The sequence below is a fragment of the Folsomia candida genome, unplaced genomic scaffold, assembly GCF_002217175.1.
Source record: "Folsomia candida strain VU population unplaced genomic scaffold, ASM221717v1 Fcan01_Sc018, whole genome shotgun sequence".
Taxonomy (NCBI): Eukaryota; Metazoa; Arthropoda; class Collembola; order Entomobryomorpha; family Isotomidae; genus Folsomia; species Folsomia candida.
Window position 1 is genome coordinate 3,298,022 of NW_019091210.1, and position 17,393 is coordinate 3,315,414.

The window sequence follows — 17,393 nt, forward strand, 5'->3', positions numbered from 1 at the left end:
ATACCTAGTCGTATACACTCAAGTGTCAATAGCTGATTGCTAAAAACCTACGCTGCAGAATTAAAATCTGATAAGTGCATTAGATTCGCCATGCGATTTACATTATGATTCACTATGGACTTTGTAATTTTTGAACATCTGGATAAATATATAGGAAATTGAAGAGAAGCGGGCGGCGATGGGTTTTCACAAAATAAAATCCAAGAAAAATTGTGAATTTGGCATGTGTTGAAAAAGTCAAACGTGTACTATAATTTAGCCCAACGGACTATAAAAAGGTTCATGGGGACCGAATCGACTAAGAACAGCCGAAGAATAATTTTTTGAAAACCTCCAAGGACCACACCCATCGTGAAGCCTCTCAAGCCTGGAATCCGAAGAAATTCACGAAATTCCATCGGAAACCGAGCTCACTGCGGACAGTGTCGATGCAAATTATCGAATGAGTGCTCAAATTGAAGCTTAGGCTTAAGGCTTTGAAACGTGGTACTTGCCATATCCTGATCGTACCCCAAAGGAAAACCAGATTAAATGAATGCAGGAATCACCTCAAGCGGTACGCTCCAAAAAAGTGAGCAGGATTCTTTTTACAAATGAGAAGATTTTCACATCGGAAAAATCTTTCAACAAGCGAGTTGTCCTAATCTACGCAAAATCGGTCAGAGACATCCCCCGATATAGACAAAAGGTCAGAAAGTCACATTATCTAGGTTTTTTGATGATTTTGGCAGGTGGGAGCTAATTGGGGTAATTTCTCTACATTTTGCTGAAAATTGGGGGGTGGTGGGGGAATAAAATTTCTTAAAATATGTTTTTGAGTCCGTGGTACATCCCCTAAGTGAGATACAATTCAGTGGAATCGATGGGACCTCTAAGCAGGACTCAGCACGAACTTATAGTGCAAAAAATGACCTAAGCGTAGCTAAAAAAACAAATTCCGGTCTTTATCTCCAATCATAAATGGTCACCATCCTTGCTGGATTTGAATCACCGGAATATGAAAAATGGTCAAAGTGAGGGACAAAGGTGTGTTCTAAGCCCCGTAGAAGTGCAGAGGCTTAGAAAAAATTTCTGACCCCGGAATGCCACAAAATGTCCTTGGAATCTGTGCGTAATTCCATCGAGAAGTGGCTGCCTCGTCTTCAGCGTGGCATTGACGCAGGAGGAGGAAATTTTTAAGACTAAAAATTGTTTTTTAATTGAAATTTATCTGGCTTTTCGGTAAAATAAATCAAAAATTGCTAAGTTGAAAATTACAAAAGTAATAAAGCTATATGTCATTGACACTTGAGTGTATACGACTAGGTATATCTTTATCAATATATGTACATATATATTTCTTATGTATTTTAAATATGTTAGTACAGGCTTCCATACATATTTATTTAATACGCGAATGTGCCTAGGCATGTATGTATGCCCATATGTAAATATATTTTATAAAACTGGATATGCACTAACATGACAAATATGTGCATAAATGTACATACATGTAGTTGACTCATGTTGCTGTTGACGTATGTGTACATACATAATGTGTGTCTATGTATATACATCTGTTTATGTCGTTTATGAATTCTGAGTCACTCAATTCATGAAACCTGTTCCATTTCATTTTCTGCATATGGTAATTCATGGAATTCAACTTTGAGAATTAAGTGAATTCACTTTTATTATCATGTAATGAACATCCTCTAAGAATAATGTCTACATTTACAGCTTAGTCATAAAGCTGTTCAAGACTATTTCCACTGTTCAGTTAATCGTTGACCACTCTACAAAGACAACGTCGGACTAACTCTAAAACCACGTAAGTGCATTCGCTTCTTAATTCGAAATCCACCTATGTGCAGTAAGTAGTTAATTCGAAATCCACCTATGTGCAGTAAGTAGTTAATTCGAAATCCACCTATGTGCAGTAAGTAGTTAATTCTAAATCCACCTAAGTGCAGTCAATAGTTAATTCTAAATCCACCTAAGTACACAAGAAAAACGGGGAAAAAGACCTAACTGCAATTCCAAAATTATACAGAGTTTATTAATTATGCAAATCATACTATGAGCTGTAATATGAAAGTTTTTGCCAGGCTAGTGCTGCGAAAACGTTCTAAATTTAAAAACCACAGGTTCAGGGGGTGTGGTTCTTGCGCCTATTTTAAACTTAAAAAAGACCTGGCTGGTAACCTATCTTTTTTATCAGTCCCATAAGGAAATTCTAAAAACGGGATAAATTAAAAATTCACTCCCTCAGGGGGTGTGGTTCTCGGCGCCTAAATTAAGCTTAATAAAGACCATCAACCATATAATCTATCTTTTTTCTATCTGAATTAGATGAACGGTTCAGGATATTAAAAACTGTGAAACAAAATCTTTAGGGGGTGTGCCCAGAAGCATGCTATTTAATTTTACGAATGTTTCTAATCCGATTTATACTTTGTCAGTACAATTAAATATGCTATGCCATGAATTTATGAAACTTAATTTAGCGGCCAAGAACTACACCCATTGAGGGTGTGGTTTTAAATTTCGAATATTTCATTGGGGTTCTTTTGGTTGAAAGAAGACATATTGCATGCTAGATAGTCTATATTAAGCTTAATTCAGGCACCCCCTGAACCTGTGGTTTTTAAATTTCGAACGTTTTCGCATCACTAGCCTCATCTGGCAAAAACTTTCACATTACAGCTCATAGTATGATTTGCATAATTAATAAACTCTGTATAATTTTGGAATTGCAGTTAGGTCTTTTTCCCCGTTTTTCTTGTGCGCTTAGGTGGATTTAGAATTAACTGTTGACTGCACTTAGGTGGATTTAGAATTAACTACTTACTGCACATAGGTGGATTTCGAATTAAGAAGCGAATGCACTTACGTGGTTTTAGAGTTAGTCCGACGACAAGCAACATCATGGAGCATCCTAATAATAACGACGACGAGCAAACTGTTCTTCAATCCCCGACCCAATACAAATATTCGGAGGAACAAAAACACCTAGCAGGTTTTGCGGGGATGTTTTTAGTAAGTTTTGACCTGTCGTGATTTAAATAAGGTCATGGAAAAGACGGTATTTTTACGACGTTCGTTTCGTCACCAGTTTTAACACGTGGTAAAAATGCCACGACAACCCCACATTTCGTGACACCATTTTTCGATAACCTCAAAACAAAATAAGCTTCATGAGGCATTTGTAAAATTATTTGAGACTTTATGTGTGTAAACTTTTGAAGTTTACCAAAAGCTACATAAATACATATCGATGCGAACCTTTCATTTTGCAGTTTTTTGCAATACTTTATTGCAAAAGTCTGAGTGGTAAATATGTCTCATCTCAACCATAAAATCCGACATACATATGTACATGTATTTATTAAATTAAGAAAATCACTTAACCTCTATTGTGCTCTGTTTAACTAAAATTATAGTTTATCGACATAGCCACAGTTATCATCGTCTTGTCCTTATCCCTCCCATGTGACGACGATAGTACGTACATCCACGATTATTAAATTTTATGCTATGTGCGTCAAAATCGTATGTCAAAATTTTATCTTATCATCAAGGTTGTTCTGGATTTTTCTGGTGGATTCTTACCTTCGCTTTATTCGACGCAATCGCAAATTCACTCGTCATTTATGCCATTTTCCGAGTAAGCGTTTCAATATTAAATATAATTCTTAACAGAACTTCATGATACGAATCTTGCAATGCTATAGAAATGCATTGTGAGATAAGGGAATTATCGTAAAATCATGAAGCATAAACTTAGCTAATGGGTTCGAAAATCTATCTCTAAATAATTTTGCCAAATTATATTCATTTTTTAGGCCCACCCAAAAATAATTTGTGTCTGGTTGATCTATCGATCCATTGGAATTGCGCTGGGCGTCATTTTACTCGTTTACTCCGTCATCGGGGGAAATTGGACGCTTCACTCGGTTTTCTACTCGAGCCTTTCTATCCTCCTCAGCATCTGGTCAATCTGGATTGGGAAGACGCTCAAGGAAGATATGGAACTCAGTCCGTACAGTTACCGTAGGGGATTTGCTGTATAATGCTCATTTTATGCACATATTGAACTTACATAATAAAACTAAATATATGAAAGTGCAGTAGAATTATTTGTGCATGTCGGCTCATTTGCATATTTTAACGCATTCGCGTCGAGTTTGTTTAACTTGGTACGTCATATCGCCCAAAATGTGCACAGTAGAATAAGATAAGATAAGCACAAAAATATGCGACTTTATGAAAAAAGCTTCACCTTGAACGTGACAATGCCCCTAGATAAATTTGCCGGAAAATCACTTGGGATAAAATTCTTGTTTATTAAATGGGAGGATCTGGTTAAGATGAGAACCAGTTTACAAATTCTGATTGAAAAGCTTTGCTAATACTTTGAGTCACTCTGGTTCAATACTAGGAAAACTAGGAAAAATAGTGCAAGCCGTGTCCACAGATGACGAAGGTGACCAGTTCATCTCCTCAGGGATATGTTGACCATTTTCTAAATCCATTAAAAATTTAATTAAGCTATGTATCCACCAAAATCAAAGAAATAAATTTTATAAATTTTATATCGTCGTCACCTTTGTGACCAATTTTACTCTTCGTCGCATGGGAAGCTTTGCACCCCACCGTATGCCAGTTAAGGTCCATGATTAGCACGAATGTTTCCCCACAGATGGCACATTTATAGGGACGATTGGTCTTGTGCTGGTTCACGATATGGCTAAAATAAAATTTGATACAAATTAGAACAAAATTATTAAAATATCTCCGCTACCTTTTTTTTGTTTTTACTGACTTTTCGAGTTCTTTCTTCTTCCAGAACAGTTTCCCGCATCCCTCCGCAATACACGCGATTATCGTGATGTCCAATTTACTCAACAGATCTGGGGAATGGACCACTCCACACATGACGACTTCATGGGCAGCACAATCCTTACAGGAAGGCAGCCACATCCCGCAGACGGAACACGCACACTTTATTTTCCTACCGGAACGTTGAAGTTTGTGCGTGTCGTTGTAAATTTGCAGTTCGTTGCAGCCGCTAGTTTTAATGGAGGAGGAAGCGACAGCCGTCGGGAAGCTGGTCATATTCTTCTTAACGGGGGTGTGATGATGGGGTTGACGTCTATAAAACATGTTTTGTCAAGTGAATTAAAAAGTAAAATAGGGTGAAAATTTTCGACTTACGCAGGTGTCGACGAGGTTGGTTTTATTTCGACATCTTTGGAAATACTTCCACTATCCAGTCCTTCGTCGTCGTTAGTTATACTGGAAAAGATTCTAGATAGTTCAATGAGGTCGGGTAATGGTGGTTTCATCCGAAGATTCTGATTCTTTGTTTTGTTTTTGCCACGTATCCCAGTATTGCGGACATGTTTGATAGGGTCGTCTTTGGCGACGGGTCTGCAAAGTAGGAAAAATGTTTAAGAACCAATGTAAGAACGTTCGAATTTTCAAATTTTGGAAGTTACGGGAACCTGGACTTAGTTCGTGTCATAACATCGTCCCCTAAGGAAAGATTATCTCGATCCGAGGTCTTGGTGATAGCATTTTGTGGGGACGTGAAGATGTCGTCCGTGATCCAAGAGGGGAGAAGGGTGGCAGGTTGATCCACATGTTCTGTGGGGTCGTTACTTTCTCCCTCAATTTTGACTAAACAAAACTGTGCAGCATTGTGCAAATAAGTATAATTTTCGAGAAGTTTTGAATCAACGGGGTCGAGATCTGTGGTAAAATTAGGGATATTTAGTTAAAACTAATAATGCGCCCAAACCTGGCATACAATCATCGACATAAATTACACGATTGGCTTCATTTGGTAAAAATATGGCAGAAATTATTATATTTAGATCATAACTTTATTTGAAATGTGTCACCTTCTCTAGTCTGACCAGTCGCGTCTTCTTGTTTAATTGAAGTGTCATCTTTAAAAACTGTCCTATTCATCCAATCTTTGTCAGCAGCTTCGACACGGTCTTCTCCGACGAGGGGGGCGAAAGGGTTTAAATTTAGGGCTTGTCTAGTCTCCATTTCGTCGGAACGTTTGTAGCGAGATCTAAAAATGCAAAATAATACAGTTATGTATTAGACTAGACTTTAATGTTTTTGTTGAAACTTTTGAAATATCAACACAAAAATCAATGGACAAGTTAATTTAGCTTGTAAATGATAAATAACAATTTGACAAACTTACCAAACGCAAGGCAGATAACTTATCCCGCAAGAGACTGAACGGTTAATTATTAATAAAAATTGTAAATTTCAGCATAAATAATATGTACAATTAAATATGAATTAAATACACTATTTTAAATCAAATTTCAGTTGATTTTATACCAGAGTACAAAATTTGTACTCTGTTTGGAGTTAATCAGCAGATTGCCGCTTTATTTGTCTCGACGAATTTCTCAAATTTCATGAAAATATTTCTCACTTGGTTTGAATTTATAAAAAAAGTTGGCCATAATATTAAATTTATTCGAAAAATTGTATTCAATTTATCAAACGACGTGTTAAATTTAAATAACTAGTTTAGGTAGTTAAAAATGTGGATGTCACTTCACTTCATTCACGCGCAAAAAATGATATAACTATAATTGAAATTAGCATATTTCTTTATTAATTTAACTGCTCCAGACAGCTACAGCTACATAAATAAACAATTTATTTAATAGTACGAATAAGAAAACAGAAGAGGACTGTCAACTGTTTAATCCCCAGTTTTTTTTATTACACTTTAACTTGGAAAAGGACAATTAAATTCTTCTTTTTCCACTAAACGAGAACAAATCATACATATGTATTTACTTTTATATAAGAAATAAAGACAAAAATACTATTGAAAATATTGTCATCCCGGTCACGCGACACGCGTCGAAATGCGAATACAAGAATCGTCAATAAAAAAAGCTAGTCTAGTCTTCTATCACAAAAAGATATCTCCTTTCCTTACTCGCCAATTATTTCGTCATTCTCCTTGTTTTCTTCGATCGCTGATTCCATTTTGTCATTCTCCTTGTTTTCTTCAACCTCTGACTCCATTTCGTCACTTTCTTTGCCTTCTTCCACCTCTGGTTCCGCAGCTGCCAAAATTGCTGCTATAGCCGTCTGCGTCAGGACCATTTGTGTTTTCTTGTACTCCGCCATTTCCTGGAATATATTAAAATTTATGTAACTCTCATCACGCAATTGCAATGCTCAACAATTAATTAAATGTACTCACTAAATGATACCGAACTCTATCCCGTTGTGACACAACTTCATATTGTTGCTTCACCTCTGGGCTGGCAAGACCCCACAATCGGCCCAATTCTTTAGAAATTTCGCCCATTCCGTACTCCGGATTCCTCCCTTTAACCTTGGCCCGTTCATCTTGGCAAAACCAGAAGAAGGCGGTGAGAGATCGCTTCGGTGCTCCGGTTCCGGTACTTTTCTTTGACCTGGGACGAATTTTCTTAGCACCTTTCTTGCCCCCTTGATATTTTCCTCCAGCCGCCTTGTAGACCCGCATTTCCGCCTCGTACCGGGTCTTGTCATTCTCAGCCATGTCGCAAAATACTTTCTTCTCTTGCTCGGACATAGCCTGGAATTAAAATTGAGCATATTTATAATCATGCATGACGGTGTAGATAAATAATTAAAAATGTGGCAACAACAAAATTGTGACTCGGCGGAGGCACTATCGAGCTTTGTTACCGAAGAGTAATAAAAGTTCTACAAGAACAGAGCTTCGTCGTCGTCATGATAAATTTGACACAGTTATTCTTGATTTTGGATGATAAATCGTTACCAAATTCACAAAATTGTCACCGGGCGGAAGCAAACCGGCGTTTTGTAGCGATTCGTTAGCAAAAAGTGTCTTAAGGAATGCCAAATCTGCTGCAACGCATTACAAATTTGAACATAGAAATATCTCGGGCTCGCTTTGGGTGACATTTTTTCATACCCGGTGACAATTTTGTTACCAAATTACATATTTACAACTTTATAATTACTTACCTTCCAACGTTCTGCACACTGTCGAGAGAATTCGGTGAAGACGAAACCCACATTGGGAAATTTATTGTAATGTTCATCCCGGCACCGGCGAACGAAGCAGGCATACGGAGTCATGCGCCCTTTCGGTTTCGAAATGCGAGGCATTTTTTTAAGTTGAGATTCAATAATTTCAATTCGACAAGAGACAAAATCTAAGATGTAAATATTTAAATTCAGAACACCTGTTTTATTGACGACGCAATTTCTGATATAAATTTTACTCGTTCTCTTCCCCCGCCAGCTTGGAGAAGGATGAGAATTCCGGTTTTGCTTTACTTTGAGACGATTAGGGAATTGACTTGACCAAAATTTTGTACTAATTGGTGCTTCTTGTTGCTGGTAAGTATGGGGATGTCCAAAAATTATGTCACGGTGTCGGAGGGTAAAAGTTTTACGTGACAGGCCCATTTACGCTGCGTGGCAGGGAGGAAGGAAGGGTGGGTCTACATGAAAATTGGCATTTTTGCATGACATAATTTATGGACGTTGCCCTAAGTATGTAAATATTTAAGCATTTTTTTATCTACATAAAAATCTTACTGTACAAGTTTCATAAAATTGTGAAAGTATGTAGCACTTGCAAGTCTCCTCATACTAATGTCTTTGTCGTCAAACGCTATAGAAAAATGTTTAATTATGTATTTTCTAAATAGTTTCATAGATAGATAGATAGATAGATGGTTTATTTCAGAGTGATTTGGCGTCAGCCTTTATAATCACGAAATAATTTCATAAGTGCTGATGCAAAATAAATTTCGTAGCCAATAATGATGTCGAATTTGATGGAGTTTTTAATTTTCATGATTAATACAATGTATCACATTAAAAAGAATCTTCAAAATCTCAGTAAAGGTGCGGTCTGCGGTCTTGATAAGCTTTGCAAACTTATTTTCCGTACATCAACCAGCTCAAGTCGTTACCAGAAACATTTACTAATTTACGGCAATTAATGAATTTTAGAGTCTCAAGGATAGTTTCTAAATTGCAAATGAGATAAATATATCTGTATGTATATCGCCTTACGCCATGGTGGTGGTACTGGTGGTGAAGTGATGGGAAAGCAAGGGGGAATCGATACGTATTTCCCCTCCAGGGTGGCACCAAGGCAGCAGAAAACCAGGACCGCTATTACTAATAAAGTTATGAGAACCGTCATTTCAAAAAAGTTAAAGATTGAATTTAATGTAAAGATTCTAAAAAAGATGTCTTTCAATTAAGTTGTAAATTCTTTGTCGAAATGCCAATTAGAATCAAGCATTATATGCCCAATTTAATCTCCGTTATGCAATTTGTACTTATGAAATTCACAGTTTGCACAGGTGATCAAACAGTATCTTTTTGCATTGTTTGCCAAGATTTAATTGTTATGTATCTCAACCATTGTGACAGTGAAATTTAACCAACATCGCATAATAGCTGTTTAATTCTCAATATTCCTCAATTGATACATATGTATTTACAGTAATTTACACCCTCAATTTTGAAACAAATTGCACGTTGGGAATGTTTGGCCAGAGTAAACACAGACGTACAGTAGACTCCATATATCTGCATACCCTATGCATGTGCTATGCTCTGTTGCATATAAAATCTCAACCGATTATCCAAATTTGAAACAACTAGTATCAAATTGCAGGTAATTTAATGGGGACTTGAATTTTTTCTAACTAATGCCCATAACTCGTGTTAGTTGTGGAACACATACTGAAATATAAGATGACAAAATTTCGGCGCGCAAAAGTCTGCGTACCCTGATTTGTTTGACCAAGGTAAGTTAATAAATACATTTCAGAGATTCATAACAAATATTTTGTCACTCGTTTTACCGTAGGTCATGATGGTGCCACCACGGAGAGAGATTTCCATAGCCATCCGCGATCGGATTATCCAAGATTGGAAAGGTGATGAAAATGGGCGTCTGGGATACAAAAAATTAGGCGAGAAGTACAAATTAGCTAAATCGACGGTCCAGAGGATTGTTACAAATTTCAAACTCACTGGATCAGTGCAAAATAAGAGAAGAAGTGGACGGAAACCAAAGTTGACCCAGAGAGAAGTCCGCCATCTCGTGAAAAAGGTCGTAATATCTCCTTCACTAAGTGCTCCGAAACTTGCAACTGAGGTCGAGGAGATGTTTGGGAAGAAGGTGAGCCACAATACCATCCGGAGAGTACTACACAAGCAAAACCTAAAGTCCCGACCAGCAGTTCGAAAGCCTCTCATCTCAAAGAGAAACGCAACCAAAAGACTTCAATTTGCACGGGACCACATTTCCAAAGGCCAATCATTTTGGGATAGCATTTTATGGAGCGATGAGTCGAAATATAATGTGTTTGGGTCAGATGGACGTCGACGAGTGTGGCGACTACCAAATCAAGCTTTAAATCCCAAGAATCTCAACCCTACCGTAAAGCACGGAGGTGGATCTGTGATGGTATGGGGGTGCATGGCTGCGAATGGGGTTGGAAAAATGGAATTCGTGGACGGAATTAAGGACCAGTTCAAATATCAAGGTATACTTGACCGAAATTTGAAGGAATCTGCCAGGCAACTTGGACTTGGGAGAAGATATACATTCCAACAGGACAATGATCCCAAGCATTCTGCGAAGTCCACCATGGAATACTTCAAAAGAAATAAGATTGTCAAATTGGATTGGCCTCCTCAAAGTCCAGATTTGAATCCCATCGAGCATCTTTGGAAACACATCGAAAGAAAAGTCAGAGAAGAGTCATTTTCTGGAATTCCAGGGCTTAAATCGAGGATAGAAAAAGTCTGGAATGAAATTTCTCCCGACGTGACCAGAAATTTAGTGAGCTCCATGACCCGGCGTCTTGAAGCAATTATTAAGGCTAATGGGGGTCCAACTAAATATTAAAATTGTTTAAGCTAAAATGTCTTGCTAAATTTGAATTTTAAATTATTTTTGCTCAAAGGTACGCAGACTTCTGCGCGATTTTTTTTTGCATTGTTTGTCTACAGTAATAATTTAATGAGTAATAAATTTTGATGGCAAACACCATTTTCACCGTTTGTTGTCCACTAAATTCTGCACAAATTAATATTACTCGTTCCAAATTCGGATAATCGGTTGAGATTTTGCATGTAGTTGAGCATAGCACATGCATAGGGTATGCAGATATATGGAGTCTACTGTATGAACGAGTTCTGAAAGCATGAACTTGAAAACCTAACCCTGTCATTGATTTGACACAGTTTTGAGAAGTTATTAGGTCCTGCAATTGTATCGGCATTTTAACCAAACGGAATTTTTCCTTGGGGTTTACTCTAGGGTAAGTTACCCTCAACCCTGGGTAACATAATGTCCCGATGATGTACATAGATTGCATTTGTACATGCATAAGCTAGACAAATTCTGGACATTGAACTTTGTAAATTCGGGTTGATAAATGTCACAAAATTATTGCTTTTTCTTGGGGTTTAGGTAAGCCCAAAAACCCCAACAGAGGTAACCCTCTCTATTAATACGAAAGTTTTGGAAACTCCATGGACAATTCATTTTAAATTCATTTTATATTTTGTGACATCATTTATGTACGTTCCTATCATCTCAGACATTTCCTCTTAACAAAACTGCTTTGAAAGAGACGAGCTACGCATTCAGGAATTTTGAGAATTTGATGAAATTCAAGGACATTTACACCACTAGAGGAACTAGGGGTAGGCAGGGGAGGCATTGCCTAGGGGCCCCCGCGGAGCTGGGGCCCCGAAATTCCCCGGAATTTTTATTAATTTGTTACCTACTGAGCATTAAGGAAACGAGGGACAAGCGTTGCAGAAGGGGCATAATAAAAACAGAAAAACTGGAATTTCTGGGAAAAAATTCTGTCAAACATCTATATTATAATTTTCATTCCAAAAATTCTTAGAATTGGGACTATCAAATTTTCTATTTATTTTTCTACAGGCTTTGCAAATCCTATCTTGATTAATAATTTTTCCTGTTCTAAGATTATCTATTTTTTTTAGTTATCTAGCTCAAAAAGCATTAATGAAAATACTGCAAAAACTGAACTCCGTGCTAGCAGCCAGCTTTACCCTCAGTTTTTGAAGTTGTGGTTTTATTAATAAATAATTTTAAGTAAACCTTTGACGTTTGACCATATGGCGTAAAATTACCTTCCCAAAACCACAAAATGTCCCTAATTTCTGAACTATTTTCAAATCTATCAGGGACAGGGGCCCCCGACGTACCTTTGCCTACCGGCCCCAAATTTATTGTTCCGCTACTGATTTACACTCATGATTTGGATAAATTTCAATCTCGAGCGATTAAGACAACATATATGTAACTCGGGAAACAATACTGAAACAGGAATTGCTTTACCACCTGAACACAAACTTAAGAATTTAAATGTTAGAAGAATTCACAAAACAGGGCTAAAGTTGGGTATATAATGAGCTTAATATGCCCTAAATAACATATCGACGAAGAATCAAAGCCAGGTTGAAATGAATTTCGAGTCATTGAATTTCTCGAAATGAATTTTTTCAGAAATTTGTTGCCAGTAGCGGCCCTTATTTTGTGCTGTGTGTGACACCTTAGAACAAAATACATAGTTCCTACATTCTTGGTTTCTTTCCCCGTTCCGGCACCATCATGGTGTAACCATAAGTTGATATGCATAACCATTATTTATTGCATTCACAGGTTAGAAAATTCTTAAATTATTTATGTAATTGTAAATCAGTCAATCCAACAACTTGTAATACGGGCCGGTTGCACTTCGGATGATAAGTTTGCAAAGTTTCCAGACCACCACAAATCGATGGGTCTTTGAACTAATCCATTTTCAAATGTTACACCCACAAAACCTCACAAAAAACTCCGTTAACCGTTGGTTTTTTTCGAGATTTTATGCACGAAAACCAACCTATTTACACAAAACCCGGGTAGCGTTCCCCGGCTCCATGTTTTGTTTTTAGTTGCTAAAATGTTTCGTATGTAATGTAAATGCACACAATTATGTTATGCACATATAACCCACAGAGGTATATGCCGACCAATTTGGCGTCGGTGCCAATTTTGGACGATTTTTTAGCTGCGTCGGGGGCGCTTGGCGGCTCCCCTAAACATGCTATAGGAATAGGACATCAGATTTATCGGCAGGGTGACAGTGAGTCATTTCATGCATGATACAGGTACGATGCAATATTAATTTGTTTGTGAGACAATAATGCATTCAAACTATGTACAAATCAAGTAATTTACAAGGTAAATATAGAATTTATTACATTTAAAAAAGGAAATTCAAAACCCCATCAGTTCAAATTGGTGACGTCTGGAAACTCTGCAAACTTATCGTCCGAAGTTCAACCAGCTCGAGTTAAAAGTTGCTGGATTGACTGATTTATGTACAAAAATTAATAAATAATTGTAGAAATTTCGTTCACTGTGACTCCAATAATAAATAACATTAACTTACACCATGATGGGGCCGGAACAGGGGAGAAGCCAGGAATCGTTGTGTTACTTTGTGCTAAGGTATCACACACACAGCACAAAATAAAGACCGCTACGAGCAACAAGTTTCTGAAAATATGCATTTCGAGAAAGTCAATAATTCGAAAAATTTCTTTCAATTTGATTCTAATTCTTCGTCGATATGCCAATTAGGAGCTGTTAAGCTGATTATATACCCAATGTCCGTCAATTCAAATTCGCAAGTTTATGTACACAGTTGGAAAAGCAGTTCCTGTTTCAGTGGGTATTTCTCGGGATACATTTCTACGTAATGTTGTCTTAACTGCAGTGACATTGAATTTTACCTGAAACATGCATGCATAGAGAACCTTGAATTTCACAAATTTCTCAAAATTCCTCAATAGCTTGTCTCTTTTCGAAACAGCTTTGTTAAAAGGGAATGTTTGGCGAGAGTAAATATATGTGAGTTCTGGAAATATGTATGACGCATTCTCTAATAAATGAGTTTGCGCCTAATGACCTGTGTATTTTTCGACCTGGTTAAAAGAGTTTTATTAAACGTCCGGCAAAGTGTAGGTGGGAACCATCTTTTGACCATCGATAAAAATGCTTTGCACCGACTTGTGGCCCGCATAATTACGTTTCGAAAAATAACAATCTCCACTAACTGCGAAGTATATAGTACTTTAAAATAGTGCAGACCCACTTATTAGAGAGTGTATGATATACATGCATTTGAAAACTAACCAAAGTACGTATTTAAAGGTGGTACAGAGTTCTGACAATTTGGTCTTTCGCACCTGTCGGTTTGTTTGCGTACTGATTGGTTGCGTAGAATTTTACGAAGTTCGTTCCAAGTTTACTGAGAAACCTGTTCTATTTGTCGAATAGTGCAAATAATTAGGCAATATATGTATCAGTATGGGTATGTACATACGTGCACATGCATAATACCGCCGTATCGTAGCTTGTCTAAATCGATTTGTTTTGTCTGGTAAACGCAGTCCACCATGCATAAGTTTAAAATTTGAAATAAGACGTTATGAAAACAAGAAATAAATAATTTGTCGTCACTCCTTTGCATTTAATTTAGCATTAAATGTATCAAAATATAAAATTCTTCAAACTAAAGTATAAAGAAAATTAGCTACCAGGTCAGCTAATATAAATTTCTATGAAATTGAGAAATAAAAAACTAAAGCTTAAATTCAACATCCCCAATTAATTAATCATCATCTGTGAAGAATTCAATCCCAAATTTCCTCAAGTCCTCCGGAACCGTTGGGTGGTGTCCGACACGAACATGTTTCAAAGTTCCAGCATAAAGACGACAATATTTCCTAACTTCTTCCGCCCATTTCTCCAGCACGGCCTTTTCCTTGTCCATTTTCATGCAACAAACCAAAACCGTGGCAGCAAGGTCGTGATGCATAAAGTTCGGAGGGATGTTGACCAAAACGGCGTAAATTTTCTGCATCATGGCGAAGCACTCCGTGTAACGCTTTTCGTCCATCAGTACGATGGCCGCAACGGTAAGAACTCCACGACTCATCATGCAAGCATTCAGATCTGGCGTGGCGGCACGAAGTCGTTCCAGCTCGGCGATTGTTATCAAGTCGCGGGTGAGAATTTGCAGATCAAATGGGTACAAATTGGTTGCATGGTCGTATGCCAGACTTTTGAGCAGCTTGACTATTCTCACGATCACGTCAGGATTTTCAGATCGGTCCAGTTCGCATAGTCGACATTTGCAGATGAAACCTGTAAATGCAAAGTTGAAATTAATATGAAGGTTTTTTATAATATTTCAAATAAAAATTCACATCAAATTTCACATAAAATTTGCATAGGTATTTTACAAGTGTACATCATTATCATTACTCACCATGACTTTCCATAAAATTTCTAGCTGAAAAAGGGTGAAACGCGTCGAGATAACTTGTAATAATTTCTTCTCCCTTTTTCACCTTTTTGAAAGTAGTGACCATCATGATCAGGCTGGAATCATGGGGGCGATATGCAGCGTTCGCATCAATGCAGCTGTGATTAATTTTCGACGAGGGGATCCAAACACCTCCGGAAATGAAGTCTTCGTCGTCATTTTCATTATAAAGAGTTCCCGTGAAGTTATATTTTGAGATGTTTTTGATTCGACCAATGTCCACCCTTCCCATTTTCTTGGCGTCTTCTTCATTATCCATGGTCAAAGATTTGAGGTCAGGTCCAGCCCAGAGGGAGTAAAATTCATGGCCAAGTTGGGGATCCAGCCAGATCTTGTTGGCTATTGAGCCGATGAGATACTCGGGGGGTGATGTGTTGAACGTAAATTCCTTGGTTTTCCCCGCTTCGACATACAGCCCGGCGAAGGGTGTGCAAATCAGAAGATGTGTTCCAACTTCGAGGTCTTCAGAGGCAAAAATTCCTTCGCCGTCGCAAACTTTACTCTTCCCGAGTTGAATTGGCCCTCGAAATTCGGCGATGCGGTCCGCCATCCCGACCGGTAAGGGTGGCTGCGGCTGCGGCAAACGCGTCTCGCTTGGTCGTGGGTTTAGTAAAGCACGGATGATTTCTTTTCCAGGTGGTTTCATCAGTTCGGGAATGATTGATCTGTGTATTAATAATCTGTATTTAGATACTTATCAACCACTGATTATCTTATGAATTTCTCACCTCAGGCTGACCATATCTTTACAATCTTTTCCAAGGGTTGGGAATTGGGAGAGTTTTTCGTCTAGAAATTCTCCACCTTCAGAGTACCGTCCAAGTCCGACGAGAGCCTTGGCGTGACGATAGATCGCCTTGACGTGGCCGTTATTTATCCCAAGGGCTTCGCCAGTGCAAATTAGAGCTGCATTAAAACAGCCGAGGTTGTTCAGAGCGGCCGCCTTGTTGGATAAGATGTCCACCAGGAGTGTCGACGCAGCCGGAGTTATTTCCTCCTCGGGTAAGTATTCTAGGGCGACATCGTAAAATCTGATGGCATCAGTTCCCCGATTTTCGATGAATGCCTTGTTCCCCACGTTCTTCAACTTGGTGGCAATTTCAAGGTCACCTTGGTCAGGACGGAAATCCCAGACCAGAGAGTTGAACAGAGCTCGAGACTCGTTTTGCAGGTGAGACTTCCATTTGACCCCTGAACAAAAATAAACATGTAAATAATTATGTAATTAATTGAACAATTATTAATATCGTAAGACAAATTTATAAATTATAATGGATCGATTATAATATTTATTTACCTGGAAAGAGTGCTTCCATTCTCTTCGGACTGAGCAACTCCACATCAGCCGGATTCTCAACAATCAGCCCAAACGACTGTACTTTCTCATAAGGCTTTTTAAACACGGGATTCTTCACGATCAACATCGTCCCCAGGGGGAGGACCGACTCGAAATCGGATCTCCACATTTTTGATTCCACCGAGTAATTGAATAGGGCAAGCCGCATGATCTTCTTTCCTTCGACGTCTTCCACACCGGCGTCCACGCCGATCATCTTGCGCGACGGGGTTATGGTTCGACAAAGTAAAAATTTTCCAGCCATGACCTTTAACATTGATAGTTATTAAATTATTAATTTGGAATTTTAGAAATTTTTGAAAATTCACCTGTCCCACATTTTCCACCAATGTGTCGATACTGACAGAATTTTCCAGCTTCAACTCCACCTCCATCGTAGTGTCGTAGGCGGAATGGTTGTCTGGATAAGCCAGAACCAGGAAGTCGTTGTTTTTGAGGATGGATGACAAGTTTGTGGGATCCATGACGCTACGCTGCATCCGGTTCATTTGGGTGATGACGTTCTTTCTCGTGGTTGAATGGAGGATGGCTTCCTCGTCGGAGGCGCAGGGGAAAACTCGGGGGGCATAAATTTTCCCTTTCACGCGACCTGCGGGGGGAGG

The 17,393-nt window shown here is 38.2% G+C and overlaps 4 protein-coding genes and 1 long non-coding RNA gene across 5 annotated transcripts; 1 reads left to right on the plus strand and 4 right to left on the minus strand.

Annotated features, from left to right (window-relative positions):
• The first annotated feature begins 1,773 nt into the window (after positions 1-1,773).
• LOC110857159 lies at positions 1,774-4,101 on the plus strand. The gene is made up of 5 exons (XM_022105763.2): positions 1,774-1,810; positions 2,883-3,018; positions 3,423-3,483; positions 3,561-3,646; positions 3,825-4,101. Exons 2-5 carry the CDS (start codon positions 2,908-2,910, stop codon positions 4,050-4,052), a joined length of 486 nt encoding a protein of 161 aa, XP_021961455.1. The 5' UTR covers positions 1,774-1,810; positions 2,883-2,907; the 3' UTR covers positions 4,053-4,101.
• A 200-nt stretch (positions 4,102-4,301) lies between these two features.
• On the minus strand, positions 4,302-6,478 carry LOC110857277. The gene is made up of 7 exons (XM_022105899.2): positions 6,203-6,478; positions 5,886-6,064; positions 5,487-5,733; positions 5,197-5,412; positions 4,805-5,134; positions 4,587-4,729; positions 4,302-4,504 (listed from the first exon to the last, which is right to left on the minus strand). The coding sequence occupies exons 2-7, from the start codon at positions 6,037-6,039 to the stop codon at positions 4,401-4,403; spliced, it is 1,194 nt and encodes a 397-aa protein (XP_021961591.1). The 5' UTR covers positions 6,040-6,064; positions 6,203-6,478; the 3' UTR covers positions 4,302-4,400.
• A 127-nt stretch (positions 6,479-6,605) lies between these two features.
• On the minus strand, positions 6,606-8,293 carry LOC110857261 (high mobility group protein DSP1). The gene is made up of 3 exons (XM_022105880.2): positions 8,008-8,293; positions 7,232-7,591; positions 6,606-7,158 (listed from the first exon to the last, which is right to left on the minus strand). Exons 1-3 carry the CDS (start codon positions 8,149-8,151, stop codon positions 6,958-6,960), a joined length of 705 nt encoding a protein of 234 aa, XP_021961572.1. The 5' UTR covers positions 8,152-8,293; the 3' UTR covers positions 6,606-6,957.
• Positions 8,294-13,271: 4,978 nt separating this feature from the next.
• Positions 13,272-13,687, minus strand: LOC110857366. The gene is made up of 2 exons (XR_002548674.2): positions 13,494-13,687; positions 13,272-13,413 (listed from the first exon to the last, which is right to left on the minus strand). It is a non-coding gene; the product is annotated as an uncharacterized LOC110857366 (long non-coding RNA).
• Positions 13,688-14,488: 801 nt separating this feature from the next.
• LOC118438047 lies at positions 14,489-16,081 on the minus strand. Its single transcript, XM_035857740.1, has 2 exons — positions 15,378-16,081; positions 14,489-15,253 (listed from the first exon to the last, which is right to left on the minus strand). The coding sequence occupies exons 1-2, from the start codon at positions 16,078-16,080 to the stop codon at positions 14,718-14,720; spliced, it is 1,239 nt and encodes a 412-aa protein (XP_035713633.1). The 5' UTR covers position 16,081; the 3' UTR covers positions 14,489-14,717.
• Positions 16,082-17,393: the final 1,312 nt, after the last annotated feature.

What these genes read in the sequence shown, in the direction of transcription:
- LOC110857159 (XM_022105763.2), top strand. Translation starts at nt 2,908, where the DNA reads ATGGAGCATCCTAATAATAACGACGACGAGCAAACTGTTCTTCAATCC. An exon ending in CCTCCCATGTGACGACGATA is followed by an intron (nt 3,484 to 3,560) that starts GTACGTACATCC and finishes CTTATCATCAAG; the next exon opens with GTTGTTCTGGATTTTTCTGG. An exon ending in TCATTTATGCCATTTTCCGA is followed by an intron (nt 3,647 to 3,824) that starts GTAAGCGTTTCA and finishes TTCATTTTTTAG; the next exon opens with GCCCACCCAAAAATAATTTG.
- LOC110857277 (XM_022105899.2), bottom strand. Translation starts at nt 6,039, where the DNA reads ATGGAGACTAGACAAGCCCTAAATTTAAACCCTTTCGCCCCCCTCGTC. An exon ending in ATGACACGAACTAAGTCCAG is followed by an intron (nt 5,413 to 5,486) that starts GTTCCCGTAACT and finishes CCTACTTTGCAG; the next exon opens with ACCCGTCGCCAAAGACGACC. An exon ending in GAGTAAAATTGGTCACAAAG is followed by an intron (nt 4,505 to 4,586) that starts GTGACGACGATA and finishes TAATGGATTTAG; the next exon opens with AAAATGGTCAACATATCCCT.
- LOC110857261 (XM_022105880.2), bottom strand. Translation starts at nt 8,151, where the DNA reads ATGCCTCGCATTTCGAAACCGAAAGGGCGCATGACTCCGTATGCCTGC. An exon ending in AGTGTGCAGAACGTTGGAAG is followed by an intron (nt 7,592 to 8,007) that starts GTAAGTAATTAT and finishes TTTTAATTCCAG; the next exon opens with GCTATGTCCGAGCAAGAGAA. An exon ending in ATAGAGTTCGGTATCATTTA is followed by an intron (nt 7,159 to 7,231) that starts GTGAGTACATTT and finishes AATATATTCCAG; the next exon opens with GAAATGGCGGAGTACAAGAA.
- LOC118438047 (XM_035857740.1), bottom strand. Translation starts at nt 16,080, where the DNA reads ATGAAACCACCTGGAAAAGAAATCATCCGTGCTTTACTAAACCCACGA. An exon ending in AAATTTTATGGAAAGTCATG is followed by an intron (nt 15,254 to 15,377) that starts GTGAGTAATGAT and finishes TTGCATTTACAG; the next exon opens with GTTTCATCTGCAAATGTCGA.